At 40.3% G+C, this 22,099-nt stretch overlaps 1 protein-coding gene across 1 annotated transcript in view; it reads left to right on the plus strand.

Moving 5' to 3' along the window:
* Window positions 1-22,099, plus strand: part of LOC145415962 (protein turtle-like) — a 207,311-nt gene that overhangs the window by 74,251 nt on the left and 110,961 nt on the right. The window contains exons 8-9 of the mRNA XM_080285065.1: window positions 299-489; window positions 992-1,184. Of these exons, the coding sequence (XP_080141191.1) occupies window positions 299-489; window positions 992-1,184 (384 nt within the window). The remainder of the gene's footprint in view (window positions 1-298; window positions 490-991; window positions 1,185-22,099) is intronic.

A 22,099-nucleotide genomic window follows, 5' to 3' on the forward strand; every position in this document is an offset into this window, starting at 1 on the left:
GCGATGTGAAACCATGTCTACTGTCATAGTCTCATTTATGCTCTCCTGCGGGTTTAAAGGTAAACAGATACAATACACCTTTGCTGTGGAGAGAGATATTATATGTTTTGGACTGAACAAGTGTTAGACTGTATGGCCATGACACCAAATTATATATTCATCTCTGGGATCATTGATGGGCTCTTTCTTACACACGTGACTTAATTACTTTCAAACTTTTTGTTGATTTACATTCCTAGGTTAAATGTTTTTCAGCAAAAAAAGAACCTATGCACTCAGTTATAACTTTATGCCACAGCATCATCGAGGCGGACACACCTGAGTCTAGTGGTGGTGGTGCCCCCAGAAGCCCCAGTACTGAGGGTGCAGGGGCAGCAGGCTACGGATGGGGTGCTGGGGCCGCTACAGGAGGGGACGTCCTTGGAGGTGTCGTGCAGCGTAAAGGGTGGTGTCCCCCACCCGTCCGTTGTCTGGCTCAGGGAGGGACAGGTGAGTCACGCAGAGAAAGGGAGAAAGATGAAAGTGTGGACGTTGGGAAGTACACGGTGAATGGGTGACTCGGATTTGATAAAGGTCTGGAGGAGTTAGGATAAAGGAGAAGAAATATGAGGACAAGGACATGAATATGTAGGAAAGTGACTTTGTGTGTGTGTGTGTGTGTGTGTGTGTGTGTGTGTGTGTGTGTGTGTGTGTGTGTGTGTGTGTGTGTGTGTGTTCTTATAGAGAATAACTGTAGAATTATATCAAATCTGCCATTGCTACGATGTTCTTAATTACTCGAGTTGTTCACCATATGGAGCTGATGGACGGCAGGGAAAGGAGCTTTGGATTGCAGTCCACCTGGTTCATGTCTGTGTATGACCATTTCAATAGGCCATAACAACTCAAACTCAGGTAGTTAGTTATATCTCCAAGTTTATTGGATAACAACACTTTAGACCTTAGTGTGGTATGGATTTCCATCAGAAGAGAATAATCTGCATCTTTACAGGTTTTGGACTCAACCATAGAGTCTCGGTCGACTGGCATGACGACCATAGAGTCTCGGTCGACTGGCATGACTGTGAACCAGCTACGGGTGGATCAGCTGACCAGGGACTACCACAACACTAAGCTGACCTGCAGCGCCACCAACAACAGAATCACCGCCCCGCTACTCGCTTCTGTAACCGTTACCATGAACCGTGAGATCACATTTTCTATCATTCATTGTATTTTTATTGTGAGATTGTACTTGTGTATACCTGTCATGAAAAACATATACCTCTGTTTGGAAATGGGCATAATTTTGCAAAGCACATAGGGTGGCAAATCAAGCATAAGAACTAGAATGAAACAAAAGGGACAATTGTGAGAAAATACTGTAAGGTGCATCACGAATGATGTGGCAATACAAGACTTGGGAAAAAGCCTTTGTAGGTTCCTACGAATAAGGAAAATCCGATACTAACTAGTTACATAAATGCCTTGAGTTTTTCTTACCGAGGACACTCCTCACAGGGATATCAGTTGAGGTGGTGTAGAATGCATAAATAGTATCCACAAAATATGCATTTCCGCAAGCTTTCAGCACCAACAACTTGTCGAGTATTAACGCGGTATCACAGTTCCATGTCATTAATAATATTACTATTGATTTTAATTAAAGTTTGGAGCCAGTGTGCTACGTACCGAGCACTTGGATTGATTAGAATCACTATATTTATGAGATGGACTGGTGCACTGACTGGTTTATTTCCCATCCAGAAAGATGTTGCCTGATTATTGGCAACATGTAATGAAGAGACTTTGGTGAGTATGCATGGGTTTTAGTGCAAATGACAGCTTTGGAATTTAGGAGAGCGTCCTTGCCTGAGAGTGCAGGGCTAGGGTAATTGAATCCAAACTCGCGAAGAGAGCTCTTGAGTGTGTGTGTGTGTGTGTGTGTGTGTGTGTGTGTGTGTGTGTATGTGTGGGTGTGGGTGTGTGTGGGTGTGGGTGTGTGTTAAAATAACGCTAATAGTTTTTATACGAGTTTGGCCGAACTTGTTGTAAGGGATGAGGGTTAGTTTTAAGTTATATGCTGTTTTTTTAGTATAATAGGTCACAGGGCTGTGTCAATATCTGATCCAGGAAAATTAACTAAAGCATCTTTTAACCAATTCTGACGAAACTTGAGGGTACGCTTGAGTGTACGGCAAGTGTAATGATATACAGTTTTGAGAACACACCAAACTTGATGAAATGATTCAGGGTCGGCAAAGCAGTATACCTTTTGTTTCTTAAAATAATAGGACACATGTGAATGTCATAGGGCAAGATGAAAATAAAATGTTTCTTATCCGATTTAGACCGAGCTTTGTCCGAAAGTTGACGATATACCATCAACAAAATTTTTCGATTTTGAATGCAGTGAGTCAAAGACCAAAATCACAAGGAAGGATTGAATGCCAAGGGCGTGGGGAGAAGACAACTCATTTTTGATCGGATTTGAAGCAAATTCGGTGGAATGGTTAAGGGTTAGACAAGAATGAAGGGATTAGGATCGAGGAAAATCAGTCACAGGTCAGTATTGCAAGGCAAGGACATGGTTCGGCCTGTGTGTGTGTGTGTGTGTGTGTGTGTGTGTGTGTGTGTGTGTGTGTGTGTGTGTGTGTGTGTGTGAAATAATTATATTTAATCGATTTTTTTTATTAATATTGATGGATGAGTTGAGGACCACCCAAGAGGTTGTTCCAATGATCGGTTTTGTAACAATCAGTCAGACTCTAAAGTCACTGTGAAAGGCCGGGGGTTAAATTCACTGAATAAAGTCAGCCCAGACAATTCTAATCTGATTTGAACCAATGTTAATGGAAGATTTAAGGGTAAGGCAAGAATGGTGTTGACCTTATCTGAACCATTGTTGATGGAGGATTTACTGGTAATGCAAGAATGGTGTGGATCGATTTTCAGAGTAATCAAAGTGAAGTATTCGATCCTTAGACCAGCTGGTGACTATGGCTGTTACACCCTCCGAGTGCTCTTCCTTGTTTTATTTTATAATGATGTATATCTATCTATCTATCTATCTATCTAACTATAAAGATATATATATATATATATATATATATATATATATATATATATATATATATATATATATATATATATCATCAGCCATTACAAGTCCACTGCTGAACAAAGGCCTCCCCCAACCTTCTCGACGAATTCCTTGACTGAGCCAATCTTTGCCACGTTTCCACTGCATCTTTCTCTATCTCATCCCTCCACCTCTTGTCTGACCTTTTTCTGCTACGTTTACAATCTCTTGGTGTCCAGTCAATCAACCTCTTCCTCGATCGATTATCCCTTATTCTTGCTACATGGCCTGCCCACCTCCTTTTCTGTTCTTTTATAACTTCTATAATATCTTTGACTTTAGTCTGCTCTCTCACCCAAGTTGATCTTTTCCTTTCTCTTGAAGATATTCCCAACATTGACCTTTCCATTGCTCTCTGAGAACAAATTAATTTATTATCCATCGATTTTGTCAGTTTCCAAGTCTCACAACCATACGCCATACAAACTGGCAAGCTACTTTTCATAATGTCCCTATGTTTATGAAAGCTTTCCATCCAATTGTATAATGCGTCTTTTTATTTCGCTATCATTATCTTTCGTTAATTTTAGTATTTGTCCCAGGTAATTGTACTCCTCGACTTCTTCAAGATTTTCTCCACTTATTCTGATGGTGCTCTTTGGTGTTTGAGGATTAAACATTACTTTAGTTTTACTCCGGTTCATCTTTAACCATACTTTGAGACTTTCTCTGTTCAGGTCATTTAACGTTTCTTACAATGTCTCTGCTCATTCTGAGAGTAGGACAATATCATCTCTCTCTCTCTCTCTCTCTCTCTCTCTCTCTCTCTCTCTCTCTCTCTCTCTCTCTCTCTCTCTATGGTAAATAAAATAGATCATTCATTCACAGAATAATAAAACAATCGAAATCCTGGCTCTACCTCAAAAACAATGAAAGTTTGCAATTAATTGTATGAGTATCTCATTAAGGAACTGTTTCACATACGCCTGTTAGACAAAGTCTTTTGATCGATCATCTAGTGTTTATAACGGTACCACACATTTATCGGTAATTCTATGTACATTACTTCATTTATGCAACCAGTCCTCTCCATTGTTATATCTATAGTTTCAACTTCCGTGCTTAGTTTTGATATACAGTAAGCTCCTACAGTGCTTGAGTGGATGGGCGGTCCCAGGCCTCTCTTACTGTGAAATTGCGCACTGTGAACACATAATCTTATGGGAAAAATTACATATGGGCAGTACCCCCTCATACCTTGACATTTTTTTTTTTATGTTTCCTACTTCTGGACATAGGCTTCACAGCCTGCTATCAAGGCCCAGTAGTCCTCCTGCATGCCATTCACCTCTTCATGTCACCACTTCGGCGCTAATATTCACCGTCCATATTGAATACATGCTAGGGCTGTCTCATATAGGACTGGTGTAGTGGTATTAGCGGGGGTATTTTTACGACATGTCGGCGGGTCTTCTGGTAGATCAGTAAAGTCTGGTTCAGTGGCATTCAAAAACTTAAACTGTTCCCTGCCCCAGCAGGGATTTGAACCTGGGTCCGGTAGGACTGCAGGCCACCTCTCTACTGATTGAGCCACTCTTAGAGACATAATAAAGGGAAAATTTTTCATACATATACTACAGATATTGCTACAGTAACAAAATATGGTCAGTCGCCTTAACAAGAGTAGACAACAGGCCTGATGGACTTAAATAACAGGGGTTCCGGGGCGCGGCAACACTTACAGTGCCACACACCCTGCCGCACCCCTCACTACACCAAGACTTCCATCCTCAGACTCCTCCTGAGCACCATCCCCACGAGCCTCTAACTAAGTCACTTCAGATAAAAACCACTCGAAGTCCAATGTTGACACAACAGACATTGCATCCTCTTCATCGTCTACAGGAACAGGATCAGATGATGTAGCTGGTCCCTCACTTTCACTTTCTTGAGGCGCCATGTGTAACTTGTTATGAGCATCTGCCTCCTCCTGTTAATTTCTTGCCTGTGCCTGTCTGTGTAGCAGCGGAAGGCTCTGTCGATACTAATGAGAACCTCCTCCATTCTTTGTTGGGTGATTTCGTGTTCCTTCACTTCTTCTTTGACCTTATCCACGGCAGCAAGGATCCTGCTTATCTTTGACATAGACAGTTCTGTGCTGCCCTCCATCACACTAGAATGCCCGGGAATTTCTGCGCATCTGCATCACAACTGACGTCATGATGGACGCTTTATGTTGGGGTGGGAGTTGCGTACTCAGGAAAATGGCGTTTTTGTGCCATTCCTTGGCTCTGTCTCGCATATTGTGGGCTAAACCCGTGCAGTCTAGGATTTTTGGTTATTATTTTTGGTCACTTGTGTATTATGCGATTCGCACACTCTGAGCTTGCTCACTTGGGGAGCTGTCTGTATTCATATACTCAATTTGTCATGTAAAGCTTTTTATATCAAGTATCATGATACTTCCTAAAACACACACATACACACACACACACACACACACACACACACACACACACACACACACACACACACACACACACACACACACATACATAGATAAATAGATAAATAAATACTAATATCTCCAGGGGCAGGATTCCACTGCTACCTGGCCGTCTCCGGATTGCAGATAGGGGAAGGTCTTGTAGATGAGGTACCGTTTTGATGGCGATGACCCTGGGACCACCTATAGATTATAGGGTTCCACTGAATATACTGAATAAGGTGGCACAAAAATTACATCTCACCAGAAATCAGTGGCAAGGAAGTCAGGATAACTGCCACAGTCCCCCCAACCAAACATCAGTTCTACTGCTAATGATTAGACTGGCGTTCCTGTTGGATCAACGTCTACTAAAACCGCACTGCCTCTTGTTCATACAAGCAGTGTGCCACCGAAAGTGAGTCGGCACTGTCTCTGCAAATAAGAGCCAGGGATATTGAACAAACTGAAATACCTGAATATCTGTATGGACACTGTAAGAAACCTTGCAGAATTTTACAAACTTGATACCTTAATGACTAAATTGGAAAACATCAGTTGCAATATTATAGGTCTCTGTGAGATCCACAAAAATGAAGAAATATTAATTCAGCTCCAAGACAGCAACCACCTATTTTCTTACAGACGAAGGCAAAATGAAAGAGTTAGTGGTGTAGGATTTCTAATTAACTGAAATCTTGCAGAGGACCTTGCTAAAATCAGCGGTGTATCTGACAGAGTACGCAAAAGATATATACACCCTGAAAGTAATAACAGTATGTGCACCGACTTCTTAAGGCTCGGATGAAGAAACAGAAACATTCTCTTACGACATCTTCTAGGTTAAGGATGAAGAAAGACCACATAGATGGTACACATGGGAGACCTAAATGCAAAAATTGGCAAATCGAAAAACAGAGAAGCATGGAAGGGAAAATTCGGAGAAGGGAATGACTGAGGTGAAGTGGTAATAAACTTTCCTGAAATGCATAACATGAGAATAATGAACACATTCTTTGACAAAAGAACAGGAGAAACATGGACCTGTAGAAGTCCTAATGGAGAAACAAAGAATGAAATCGACTTCATTACAGAAGATAAGAATAACACGATCTTAAATGTGAGTTATCCACAAAGTAAATATAGCAAGTAACTATAGAATGGTGGGTTGCACAGCTAGATTCAATTTCAGATGTGAAAGAAAGCTGATTAAAAATATAAATATATGCCCAGTAAAAGTAAGCGAAAACAAAGCAGACTTTCAGTTGGAAATAACAAACAGATTTCAGGGTATAAGTTGTGCTGAGTGTGACACTGATGAGTTGAATAATAGACTACCAAAAAAGCTAAGAGAATCGGCGAAGGTAGTAGGGAAAGCTAGTATATTACAACAACCAAAGCCAACATGAATTCAGAAGTTGCCCTTGAGCTCACGAAAAGAAGAAAGGAGATGAAAATAAAAACAGATGAAACAGAAAAAGTGGAATTTAAAAAGTTGATGAACAAGAGACAGAGAGAAGAAAAAAGAAAGAGAAACGTGGATCAGATCAAAGAAACCATCAAAAAGAGAAAAAGTCTGATACAGGTCCGAAGTAATATAACACTAGGAAAGCAACAAATTATATCAATGAAGGACAGTAACAGTGAAGCCATTTAATGCAGAGATAAGATGGTGAAGAGAGTTGAAGAATTTTACAAAGATCTGTATACCTCAAAGAGAATAGTACCAATAGCTAATAATTCTGCTGACAAGTGAATTCCCTGAGGTGACACCAAAAGAAGTAAACATATCTCTTTAAAGCACAAAAATAGGGAAGGTCCCAGAAAATGAAATAATAGCAGGTTTACTGTCGGATGCAGAGGTAGAAGTAAAAAAACAGGCTCACCCATATATTTGCTCAGTGTATAAAGGGGGAAAAAATTCCCAAAACACGGTGAAATGCAACAATTATTTTCCATTACACAAAAGGCAACTCAATAGACATTAGTAATTATAGACCCAATAGTTTCTTACCTGATATTTGCAGACTCTTCACTAAAGTCCTTACGAACAGAATAACAACAAATTTAGAAGTCAACCAAGTTCGTAAACAGGCAGGATTCCGAAGAGAGTATTCGACTACTGGTCGTCTACACACAGTTGATCAGCTAACAGAGAATACTACAGAAATTAATAAAACACTGTGCTTCGCTTTTGATTACAGAAAGGCTTTCGACTCAGTGGAGCACATAGCAATTATAAATTCACTGAGGGAACAAAGAGTACCTGAGAACATTGTAAACAGCTGGAAAACATATATAAAGATGGAACTCCTATAGTTAAATTGAGTAAAGATTCGGAAAAATTAAAAAGTTTGAGATGGCCGTTCGTCTGGGAGATACAGTTTCACCGAAACTATTTATAGCGTGCCTAGAAAGTATTTTCAGAAAGGTAGGCTGGGAGAACAACTGAGTAAATATGGACGAATAAAACCTAAACCATTTCAGATTTGCAGATGACACTGTCCTAATCTCAGAAACTGCAGAGACGTTGCAAGAAACGTTAAATGACATAGTCTCAAAGTAGAGCTAAAGGTGAACCGGAGTAAAACTAAACTACCAAAGAGCGTCATAAGAATAGGCGAAGAAGTTATTGAAGAAGTCAAGGAGTACAATTACTCAGGGCAAATACTGAATCTAATGAAAGACCATGATAGCGAAAAAACAAGTTGCAGTACAGTTGGATGGAAAGCTTTCGGTAAAGCATAGAGACATCATGAGAAGTAGCTTGCCAATATGTATGAAACGAGAAGTGTATAACAAATGTATAATCCCAGCTAAGACGTAGGGTGAAAGACAAGCGTGTCCTTGTTTTGTCTGAAGATTAAGTGTAACATGTGAAATATTATGAGAGCTCTACGAAAGCTACATATTCGTGGTTGACTAGCCTGATTTTCTTCAGTTTCATATCTTCTGCTGATGAGATGACAGTATTAAGGAACCCAGTAAATTTCGAAGCCTTAACATCCATTTGGGAGTATTCCTTCTTCAGAGATGAAATGTAAACCAAATTCGGTCAGGCAATGAGTGCTTGGTCGTTATATAATAAAGAATATCATGCAGACCTGATATGTTCCTTGGTATGGACAGGGCAAAACAACATGCGACCAACTACTGGGAAGGTGAGAGAGGATATGATATACCTTTATTTACGAGGAAAGAATCCCAAACAGATAGTTCTAACATTCGATGTAAGCAGAACTGTAGAAAGGAGGATTAGCAGCTTTCGGGATGAAGGCACATCGGACGGCAGTCATCGTTCAGTTGTGCTAGTGTTACCACACCAATACAAGACCAGGAAATACTCACTAGGATGGAAGGTAGCACCTGTAACCAGTGCTTATTCTGTAAGGGACGAATTGAACCTAGAATGAAGCAGACGAAATGTTGTGCTAGACTTCGGTCTTCTGGGTTATGTCTTTGAACTCCAGCCTATGGGATTCATTTCTTCACTCTTAACACAACATTTGATTATCATTATACAGTAGCTGTATCCTCATATTTAACAAGGTTGGCAGATAATGAAAATCACTGCTTATAATTACCAACTTAAACTAAGCAGAAGCTAAATCAATAAAGAAGTGGAACCAAAATTCTGACATGTCTTGAACAAATTGAATTAGTGTCCATAACAAGGTATTAAAAAAAGAACAAATAAGAAAAGTTCATATATATATATATATATATATATATATATATATATATATATATATATATATTGGAGAGGCACACATATATTTGTACACACCTGACTGGGAATCGAACCCTGCACTCCTAGACCAGTGCTTCTTAAACTTTCTCGTGCAGCGGACTCCATTTATTAAAACTAATCATGTGGCGGACCCTTAATTATGGGTAGATTTCCCTCCTACCTACTTCTTGAGTTTAAAGGTGTTTGTAGGCTATAAAATACTAAAATTGTTACTGAATTATATATTAATGGCTTAACTCGAACATAATTGTTCAAATTTTACTTCACATAACTGTCATAAAACATTACTCATTTTACAACTTACATTATAATCACATGTTTTATCTTATGCTCAAATTAGCTTGTGGATCCCTTGGAACGTTCCACGGACCCCTCGGGGTCCGCGGACCACACTTTAAGAGTCACTGTTCTAGACAGAAGTCAGTCACTGATACCACTTGACCTCGGCGTGATAACAGCTGAGACAACCTGATTATTATTTTTTTTTCACAAACCATTTTTTTTTTTTTTTTTTGACAAACCTTGTTCGTCAAAAATATCAGGTTGTCACAGATTTTATCACGCCCTGGTTGAGTGGTATCAGTGCCTGACTTCAATCTAAGAAGTCCAGGGTTCGATTCCAAGTCAGGAACGTACATATATCTATCTATCTATCTGTCTGTCTATCTATCTATCTATCTATATATATATATATATATATATATTGCCAGACGCCTTAATCCCGTAAGAGGTGGCCTCAAACAAATCGTCTCCATATCGCCCTGACCCCCGCCATTTCATTGCCCTGCTCCTAGCTCACACCCCCTTCTCCCATATACAGTACCTCTCGACTCCATCCTTCCATCTCATCCTTGGCCTCCCCCTCCCTCTCACCCCCTCCACCTCACTCACATACACTCTTCTCGCCAGTCTCACACTCTCCATCCTCTCCACGTAGCCAAACCACCTCAGTGTGTTTCTCCTAACGCTTCCTATCACAGCTGCATCCACACCACAACGCTTCTTCGCTTCCTCACTTGTTAGTCTATCCCTCCATGTGACTCCACATGCTTCTCTCAACTAACTCTCTTCCACTGCTCTCACTCTTGACTTCTGTCCCTTCAACAAGGTCCAAGCTTCACTTCCATACGTTTGAGTTGATATCACAATACTGTTATGTTGTAACTTTTTCACTTCCATGCTCACTTCCCTTTTTCTTATCACTGTTTTCAAGAAACCAGCAACCTCTCTTCCTTGTTGTACCCATTCAAGCACTTCACCCTCTAAACTTCCATCCTTACTCATCACACTACCCGAGTACCTAAATGCACTCACATTTTCTCTTTCCTCCTCATCCGGCCTCACTATTCGTTCACTGACTTCATTTCTTTCGAAGACCATAACTTTACTCTTCCCTACATTCACCTTTAGATTCCGTTTCTTACACCATACTCCCAAACTCATCCACTAAGCCTTGCTGTTCCCCTTCGTCTTCACTTAACAACACAGTATCATCTTCAAACAACAGTTCAGGGAGTTTCCAAACACTGCCCTCCTTCATTAGGGGAGCTCCAACATCCACTGCCCTACCTTGTATCTCTTATATTACCCCATCCATATACAGATTGAACAACCTTGGAGACATGACACATCCTTGTTTCAATCCTACCTTCAGATAGAAAAATTCAATCAGTTCACTATTCACACGCACTGCAGCCTTAGCACCCTCATACATACTATTCACTGCATTCATCAACTTCCCATATATTCCATTTAATCTTGATATTATCCACAATCCTTGTCTATCCACCCTGTCATATGTTTTCTCCAAATCCATGAAGGTAGCATACAACTTCTTTTCCTTCTCTAGAAACTTTTCCACTTAAGATCTAAGAATGAATATCTGACCACCACAACCTCTTCCCTTCCTAACACCTCCCTGTTCTTCTCCAACTAATTCCTCTGCTGTTTCCCTGACTCTGTCAATAAGTATCCTACCATATACTTTTCCTATTACACTAAGAAGACAAATGCCCCTATGATTGTCACACACATTTTTTACCTGTTTTCCTTGTACACACACACACACACACACACACATATATATATATATATATATATATATATATATATATATATATATATATATATATATATATATATGGCAGAGATTGCCTCAGTCAAGGTATTTGTACTAAAGGTTGGGGCAGCTTTTTGTTCAGCAGTGGATTTGCAATGGTTTAATATATATATATATATATATATATATATGAAAGCCTCTGTGGTACAGTGGCAAAGTGTGCGTTTTCGTACACTGGAGACCGAGGGTTCGCGTCCCACCAGGGTAATAAACTTTGGAAGCGTTCTCCCGTCCATGTACTGCTTTGGCGGACTTTGGTCGGGATAGGCCGGTCATGCAGTGGATACTCAAACTGCTGCTGCTGATGATATATATATATATATATATTCTTTTATCCTGCATAAAGAACCTGACAGGTGGGGGTTAAGGACGTCAGGAGCTTGTTAGAGCTACGTCAATAAACCTACCATAAACTTGGAGCAACTGCCAGAATCTACTCTCACATCAAAGAGATAATATATATATATAGATATATAGATATATATAGATAGATAAATATATATATATATATATATAGATAGATAGATAGATAGATAGATAGATAGATAGAAACATAGATAGATAGATAGATAGAAACATAGATAGATAGATAGATATAGATAGATAGATAGATATAGATATATAGATATAGACATATATATATATATATATATATATATATATATATATATATATATATATGGGTGTGTGTGTGTGTGTGTGTGTGTGTGTGTGTATGTGTGTGTGTGTGTGTGTGTGTGTGTGTGTGTGTGTGAAGTTTATTGCAGTGATAACATTGTTTATTTTGTATGTAGTTTTCTCAGTTCTTCTGACAAGGATGTGATGTTCGGTTCACTGACCACTGGATAAGTTTCCAAATTCTATTTTGATTTCCCGAGACGGCTTTCGGCCATCAGCAGGGCAACTTCAGGAGATACTTCTTAGCTGAGTGCTCAAGTTGGTGGGTGATCCTGTATTGATGCTGTATGGCTGGATCAGGTGATGGGGAATCCAGGTAATCAAACAGTCAGAGTATGGAGCATACATTAGGGCTCTCAGCCAATCAAACAGTACCCTGCGGTTTTCGCTTTGATGTGAGAGTAGATTCTGGCAGTTGCTCCAAGTTTATGGTAGGTTTATTGGCGTAGATCTAACAAGCTCCTGACGACCTTAGCCTCCACCTGTCAGGTTCTTTATGCATGATAAAAGAATGTTTTTTAAGTCGTTGTCTAGTTAATCAAGGCCATGACTTCTGCTGTTGCGGCATTGAATTACACCATAAACAGTAGGTGAGCTGCCATCTTCTTGGAGAAGGTGGTTGTGGTGAAGCCTATATATCAAGAATTCAAGTGACTCCTATCCACAGTCTTGCATGTATACTGATATACTAGGTTCCAGTGGCGTCTATGGGGGTGGGGGCACTCGGCCATGTCCCTTCCCCCTTTTTGTCCCACTAGGCCTATATATCTACAGATCTCAATACGTATACAAAACATTTGCCCATATGGCATAGGTACCCATGAATAGGTTGGTCTATCTATCTATCTATTGCCAGACGCCTTAATCCCGTATGGGGTGGCCACAAACAAATCGCCTCCACGTCGTCCTGTCCCCAGCCATTTCACTGCCCTGCTCCCAACTCACACACCCCCTCTCTCATATACCTCTCCACTTCATCCCTCCATCTCATCCTCAGCCTCCCCCTCCCTCTCCCCCCTTCCACCTCACTCACATACACTCTCCTCGTCGGCCTCTCACCCTCCATCCTCTCCACATGGCCAAACCACCTCAGTGTGTTCCTCTTAACGCTTCCTATCACATCTGCATCCACACCACAACGCTCCTTTACATCCTCAATTGTCAGCTGGTCTCCCCATGTGACTCCACAGGCCCCTCTTAAATAACTCATTTCCACTGCACTCACTCTTGACTTGTGTCCTTCCAGCAACGTCAAAGCTTCACTTTCATACGTTAGAGTTGGTATCACAATACTGTCATGTAGTAACTTATTCACGTCCATGCTCACTTCCCTGTTTCGTATCACTGCTTTCAAGGAACCAGCAACCTTTCTTCCTTGTTGTACCCTTTCAAGCACTTCACCCTCCAAACTTCCATCCTTACTCATCACACTACCCAAGTACTTAAATGTACTCACATTTTCCATTTCCTCACCATCCAACCCCTCTGTACATTCACTGACTTCACTTCTCTCAAAGACCATTACTTTACTCTTCCCTACATTCACCTTTAGATTCCGTTTCGTACACACTCTCCCAAACACATCCACCAAGCCTTGCAGCTTCCCTTGGTCTTCACTTAACAACACAGTATCATCTGCAAACAACAGTACAGGGAGTTTCCAAACACTACTCTCTCTCATTAGGGCCACTCCAACATCCACTGCCCTACCTTGTACCTCTTTTATTACCTCATCCATGTACAGATTGAACAGCCATGACACATCCCTGTTTCAACCCAACCCTCAAAGAGAAAAATTCACTCAGTTCACCATCCACACGCACTGCAGCCTTGGCACCGTCATACATAATCTTCACAGCATTCAACAACTTCCCATCTACTCCATATATTCTGAACACTTTCCACAATCCTTGTCTATCCACCCTGTCATATGCTTTCTCCAAATCCATGAAGGCCGCATACAACTCTTTCCCTTCTCTAGAAACTTTTCGACTAAAGATCTAAGAATGAATATCTGATCTATACAACCTCTTCTCTTCGTAAAGCCTCCCTGTTCTTCTCCAACTAATTCCTCTGTTATTTCCCTAACTCTGTCAGTATGTATCTTACCATACACTTTTCCTATTACACTAAGAAGACAAATGCATCTATGATTACCACACACTTTTTCCCTCTTTTGCTTTGTACAAGGAAATAATTATACCTGACTTCTAATCCTCAGGGACTCTACCTTCCTCCCAGGCCAATCTACACATCCTTCACATCCATTCTACTACTATCTCTCCCCCATGCTTCAGCATTTCACCACACACTCCAGCACTTCCTGGGGCTTTCCCCAGTTAGACTTTCTTCATGGCTTCCACAATTTCTATCCTATTAATTTCTTCCTGTCTTCTCGCCTCCCTCCTTCTCCCAGCCATTCCCCAGCCACTTATACTGGCATTACTTCCATTCTCTAAGTTCAACAATTCCTTAAAGTGTTCTCTCCATGTGCTCACTTTTTCTCCCTTCTCCACTAATAATGTACGATTTTTATCTTTCACTCCCCTGCTAACTTCACTGCCACCCTGTCTTACTCTCTTCACCTCTTTCCAGAAAATTTTCTTACAGTGTCCCCACTTTACACTCAAATTCCTTCTAAATTCCTGCTCCACTCTCTTCTTAATCTCTCTTACTAATCCTTTCACCTCTCTCTTCCTTTCTACATACAACTCTCTCTTCCACCTCTCAACGTCTTCCATGCCCCTATTTCTCATTCATTCATTGTATGCTTTCTTCTTTTGTGTCACAGCCTGTCTAACCTCTTCATTCCACCATCCTTTTCCTTGCACCCCATTCCGTCTTCTCTTCACCCCACACACCACGTTACATGTTGCACATATTACTTCTGTGAATATCTTGAACACACCTTCCACATCCCCCATCTGCTCCAATTCATATTTACCCAAACGTTCCTCCACTTCTCTCTTATATTCCGCCTTTTTCTCATCATCTTGTAACCTTTCCACTTTCCTTGCAACTACTCCTTCCTCTCGTCCATCCCTTCTTCTGTTTCTCCATCTTACTTGTATCCTAATTCTGGCCACCACCAAGTAGTGGTCAGAAAATCCACTCCCCCAACCTCTATAAGCTCTTGCATCCATTACACATCTTCGCATCCTTTCATCCACACACACATAATCAATCATTGCCTTCCTTTCATTCAGTTCACCACCCACCCTTCTCATCGCTCACCATGTATACCTGTGGATCATTTTGTGCCTGAAGAGGGTATTGGCCATCACCAACCCCCTCCCGGCACAAATGTCCACTAACGCACTGCCATTCTCATCTATCTCAGCAGGCACACCCCACTCACCAACTATTCCATCCACCTTCACATTCCCCACTTTACCATCATTATCACCAATCAAAAACACACTCTCATTCCTTCCAAACCTTTCCATACACACTTCCACATTTGTCCAGAACTCTTCTCTCACTCTGCTTGCACGATCTTGCGATGGTGCATACACGCACACAATCGCCCACATTTGTATTCGAACTTTCAATCTTACCCACACAATCCTTGAGCCGACTGATCCATACTCTTTTAAGTTCTTCTTCGATCTTTTACTCACAACAATACACACTCCTTCTTTTGCCCTCTCATTCTTTCCTACTCCTGCACATATACCCCATCCATACTCCCATTGTCACACACTCTCTCCTCACCATTTAGTTTCAGTTAATCCACATACATCCACTTGCTCACCCTCAAGCACCTGGACAGTCTCTCTCTTTCACCTCATCATTTGCACCCCTTACATTCCACGCCACGATCCGTACCATGTCCTTTGTCCGGTCCTTGGTCGTTATCTTTTGGTACAGAAACTATAAACTTCCGTTATCGATTGTTATAAAATGATGGTTGTAACTAACAGCCTGCATTTTTGAGGAGAAGTGAGTAATCTCTCTCTCTCTCTCTCTCTCTCTCTCTCTCTCTCTCTCTCTCTCTAAGTCATTAATGCTAGTTTTACTTTAATTTTTTAAATGTTTCATATAAAAATGAGCACTGCAACTCCAAGGAATGAAGGAATCAGCAATTCTATATTATGATGTAACATTTTTTTTTATACATACTGGGTACTGTAGAATTCCCTAATTAAATATTTTTCAAACGGATCGTTTTTGCTTTAGCAAGATACATAAGCTTCTTTATATTGTTTTGCCAGTGAATATTAAATTAGTGCAATATATCCCTCCTGAGGCCTCAAAATGCCCCTAAAAACCTTGAATTTCAAAAAATTTCCTGGAGGGGTTTACAACGCCCCCAGACCCCCCAGATGTAGAGGCTCGCTTCGCTCGCCTCCTCCCCTCCCCCCTTAAAATAATCCTGGATTCACCCTTGTGGTCCCGTTCTTTCCATGGACCTATATACGCCACTCCTAGGTTCATCCTGAAGAGAACTTGCAGGTGGGAGACAGCTGTTTCTCATAATAAGGTTGGAAGTTCGTCTTGTTTTGTAACAGATGATCAGCTTCAGTTGTGCATTAGGATCAGTAAGTTTGATATTATGTATTATATTCTTCAGGGCCTTCTCATCCTTGTAGTATGCAACTGAAATAAAGTTCCTGTAATATAGGTCAGTATTCCGAGAAGTTTCTTGCTGGGGTGGCTGTTGGGCCATAAATTTGTCCATTCGCCATCTTATTATCTTATGCATTTTTTCTTTGGGTATCCATTTTTTAAAAGGATGTGAGTCTCTCTCTTAGTATGTGTTGGTGGTAGTCCAAGAGGGACAGTGTGTAAAAGGTCAGTTGATAAAACAGTTGATTCAGCTGCATTGTTATGTTTCAGGAATTTCACTTGCACCTTTTGGACAGGATCACATGCGGCTACCTTTCATATATACTCCAGTGGAGGACTTGGTCTCTCGGCGAAGCTACAAAGTCAAGGAAGAGGAGTTTGTTGTTTACTTCCATTCCATGTGAAACTGAGGGAAGATATTTGCTTGATACTATCACATGAAGAATGTCCTCCTCGGTTTTAGCACTAATCAAGATGTCATCCACATACCTTGCATGCATACAAGGCTTGAGCTCAGGGTGCTGTGATAATATTCTCTCTTCAACTGAGCCCATGTAAAGCTAGCAAAGAAGATTCCCAGTGGGGAACCCACGACAACACCATCAATTTGCAAATACATATTCCCGTCTAGGCCATAGATAGGTGTTTCTTTGTTGCAAACTTGTTGTAGGTTACTTAGTGAACCCCGGGAATGGGGAGAGGGTCTCCTTCTGAGTGAAACATTTTCTCATATGTCAAGTCGATGACATTATCCACTGGAACATAAGTGATGAGAGACTCAGTGTCCTTTGATGCAATAATATCTGAAGGTCGCGATTCATCACTTTGTCGAGGAATTCTTCTGTTGACTTCAAGCTGTAGGACGCCGATTTGTGTGGTGAAATCAAGTCTCTAAGACCTTTAGCTAGCCTGTCAGTGAAAGATGGAATCTGGCTGATGACAGGGCGAAGGGTGAAACCATGCTTATGGGCTTTAACGTTCCTAAAGACACATTCAATCTTGTAGAGTCCTTTGATGAGGGGGAGCTTAGGGGTTCCCAATCTCACCGTTTTGGCGAATAAGACAAGCTTGCACCAAAGAAGCACCTTTCTGTAGGCCAGACGATAACATATATCAAGGAAATGACTGGGATGACATGGGTTTCCTCACTGGGAGTCCTCTTTGCCAATTTGACATGGGCTTAGTTGAAGGGAGAATCTTCTCACAACACCCTGAGATAACGCCTTCATATATATATATCTATATATATATATATATATATATATATATATTTATATATATATATATATGCAAGGTATGTGGACGACATCATCAGTGCCAAAACGAGGAGAGCATTCTTCATATGATAAACTAGTGCTTGCCTGCCAAAAAATTGCGAGACTAACTAATAGCCATTCCATCACAAATTTTCACACATACCATTATGTTTGCTTCCATACTGCTATTGAGTCCACAATGACTACTTCTGACCAAACTGACGAAGAAATGATTTTCGCACCTTCTTATATGTTGCGATTTCCGACAACTTAGCGCTGTCGCGTCGCGCGCGATGGCCAACATTTTTGTTTCGTGTTTTTCTAACACTCCCTGGAATTACCCAGGCCTAATGCAAAAAGAATTAGGTCGATATCTGTTACTGTTCTCGTGACAGAAACGAACAAATGTACAGACTGACATTTTCCCTTGTCACGATTTCCGACAATTTTGCGCTGTTGTGTCGAATGTGATTTCACTTTTTTTTTTTTTTTTAAATCTTTCTGACACTACCTGAGCTTACCTCAACCTTAAGCAGAAACAGTTAGGTCAATATCAATTACCGTTATCGTTAAATAAATGAACAGATGCACAAAGACACACACATATACAGCTTGACCTCATTTAAATATCTTCAGTTGTGCATTTTTTCTCAACTTCACACATGAGATGGAGTTTCAGCGAAGGACCAACTCCTCCATGAAGGCTTGCCGCTTGGGATTTTGTCTAAATGGTGCAAACAAGTTTCCTGAAAAACAGCGATGTAGGTTAATCAACCGCTTTATCAACAGAGCTTTTTGCACAATGCCCCTCTTTGGCCGCTGGATTAAGGACAGCTTCCCAGATCCTTGCCAACAATATATACTCCCAAAAAGAAATAGGTGAGACCATAAGGCGACAAACTGACTTATATATGGTCCAACAACTACCAGAACAGGAAGCTTCTAGGAACATTGACTTCTATTACAGGAATTTAATGTGATTTGCATAGTAGGATCATGAGAAACCATGGAAGATGAAAGAACTGTAAATGACCCTTATTGAAAGGTTACATTTTTACCATAACGTTTGCCAAATATTCTACCTTAGAGAAAGTCAGTCAAAACGTTCATGTACTAGAATTTGACTCTCCCGAAATTGCACAACTAATGATACAAACTAGGTGCGTAAAATCTATCTTAGACAATTTACCAACCAACAAAGCTCCAGGTGAAATTCCCCCAGTAGTTTGGAAAAAAGTTTTTCCCAAAATTTGCTTATGTTCTAACAAAATTATTCAGACTATGCATATGTACCTTTATATTCCCAAATTCTTGAAAAGGAGCCTATATCCACCCAGTTTCAAAGAAAGGAAGTTTCTCTGGTCCTTCTCATTATAGACCCATAGCTATCACATATTGTTTTCGTAAAGTATTTGAGACTGTTATTAGTATGCACATTGTTAAACATCTTGACTCCAACAACTTATTTATTGGCAGTCAGTATGTTTTTTTTCCAGGATAGATCCACCAATAATACACTCAGTCTCATTACTCATACAATCCATCTGTCAGTTGACCAACATGGAGAAATCCATGCAGTAGCCTTTGATATTGCTAAAGCTTCTAACAGAGTGCGGCACACTAACCTGCTGTCCATTCTCCCTTGCTATGGCATATCATCTTTTGTTCTACTGATTTCCTCGTATCTCAACGACAGAAAGGGAAGACAAAAGATATATGATGTATATTCCAATTTACACTCAAGTAATGCCGGTGTGCCACGCAAAGATCAGCCATGGGACCAACCCTGTTACTCATTCATATCAATGAACTCTTGTCTGTCACACATAATCCCATTCACTTACATGCCGATGGTTCAACACTTCACAGTTCCATTGCTCTTAACCACCCGTTCACACCGTTTGATTGTCTCTAACTCCTAACTCAGTGCAACAATCTCCATAGATCAAGACTTATCTAAGATCACTGAATGGAGACAAAATACCATTGTCTCATTTAATGCTAGAAAAACCAAATATATCTCTTTTTTTTAAGTAACAGAACAGAGGAAGGAAAAACAAATGAATAAAAAAATAATCCATACACCTGATTACTGGTGTCCTCTGTACATAAAATATCTGTAACAGTTAGACTTGAACAGCTGTGGGTTAAAATTTGGAGGGAAACAACTCTGGGGAAGCGAGTTCCAGAGAGATGCAGTTCAGGGAATGAAAGAATTCTGATAGGCAGAAGTTCTGCAATATGGCTGAGTGACATTCCAGTCATGAGCGCTACCAGATGCCCGTGTAGCATAAGGGAAGGCATGGAGAGGTGGCACCATGGACGCAACTTCGTTTGAGCATTCGCCAAAAAAAATCTGTAAAATAATGCAAGGGAGGCAACATTCCCTGTTACTTGCAGGGGAGGTAGTTTATTTGTAATGGCAGGGTTGTTAATGATTCTTACAGCTGTGTTCTGAATTTTGTCTAGTTGTTTTAATGCAACCTCTCCACAACCATTCCACATGGATGAGCAATATTCAAGCTGAGAGCACACGTGACTCTTATAAATTATAGCTAACTGCTCATCAGCGAAGAAGTTACGGACTCTGTACAATAATCCAAGTTTCTTTGAGGCAGTTTTAGCAAGTGATCGGACATGAGAGGTCTAGCTGAGGGCATTGTTAAGTGAGATGCCAAGAATTTCAATACTTTTGGAGATGGGAATATTAGTAGCACTGAAGGTAATGTACGAATCTGGCAATATATGTCTATTAGTAAACTGTATATATTTAGTTTTACTAGCATTAAAGAAGACAAGGTTGTTTTGTCCCCATTCACTGATCGTAGATAGATATTCATTTATGGAGATGGCTGTACTGAGTTGAGAGGTAGAGATATTAAACTTTGTAAATGGGTGTCTGAGTGTGAATGAACTATGTAATGTTGAGTCATCTGCATATGAGTGAATGGGATTGTGGGTGACACATAAGAGATCATTAATATGAACCAAGAATAGGGTTGGCACCAGAACTGATCCCTGCGGCATGCCGGCGTTAATTGAGTGGAAATTGGAATATATATCATCTTCTTTTACTCTTATTTTCCTGTCACAAAGATATGAAGAAATCAAAGGAACAAAAGACGCTAGTCCATAGCAAGGGAGTTTGGACAGCAGGGAACGGTGCCATACTCTGTCGAAAGCTTTAGAAATATCGAGCTACTGCATGAGTTTCTCCATGTAGATCAATTGATTGATGGATGGTATGAGTTAGGAGATTGAGTATGTCAATGGTGGATCTTTCATGGCGAAAACCATATTGTCTATCACTAAATAAGTTGTTGGATTCAAGATGTTTAACAATGTGCTTGTTAATTAAAGTTTCAAATACCTTACCAAGAGAAGATGTGGCAGCTATTGGTCTGTAATTGGAGGGGTCAGCCGAACTTCCTTTCTTCGGAATTGGGTGAATATTGGCTTCTTTCCATGAATTTGGGAATAAAGAAGGACGTATGCATAGTCTAAATAATTTAGCTTCAACAGAGGCAAGTTCAGGGGAACACTTTTTCAAAACAATTGGCGGAATTCCATATGGGCCTGGAGCTTTGTTGGTAGGTAAATTGTCTAGGATGGATTTTACGTATCTTGTCTGTATTTTAATAGGCAGATATTACCTGATTCTTATATTACCTTCAGTGCTACCTGTATTTCTATCTCTCAGAGTATTGATATTCTTGGTATTTCGCTTAACACTACCTACAAGCAGATCTCTCATGTTAGATCACTTGAAAAAAAAAAAAAAAAAAAAAATATTGTACAGAATCCGAAACTTCGTCACTGACGAAGTTAGCTGTAATTTACAAGTGTCATGTGCACTCTTAGCTGAAATGTTGCTCACTTTTATGGAGTGGATGTGGAGAGGTTTCACTAAAACAAATGGACAAAATTCAGAACAGGGCTATAGGAGTGATTAATAACCCTACTATTACAAATGTTTCCTCTTCTACAATTAAGATAGAATGTTGCTTCCCTTGCATTATTTCAGAGATACTTTGACGGCAAATACTCAGGAAAAGATGCATCCGTTGTGAAATCCCTCCACGCTTTCCCTCGTGCTACACAGGCGTCCATTAGCGCTCATGATTTAATTGTCCCATTGCCATATTCCAGAAGCCTTGCTAATAATTCCTTTAATCCATGA

This window comes from Coenobita brevimanus, chromosome 104 (genome assembly GCF_032717465.1).
Source record: "Coenobita brevimanus isolate Jiangsu-jjx chromosome 104, ASM3271746v2, whole genome shotgun sequence".
NCBI lineage: Eukaryota > Metazoa > Arthropoda > Malacostraca > Decapoda > Coenobitidae > Coenobita > Coenobita brevimanus.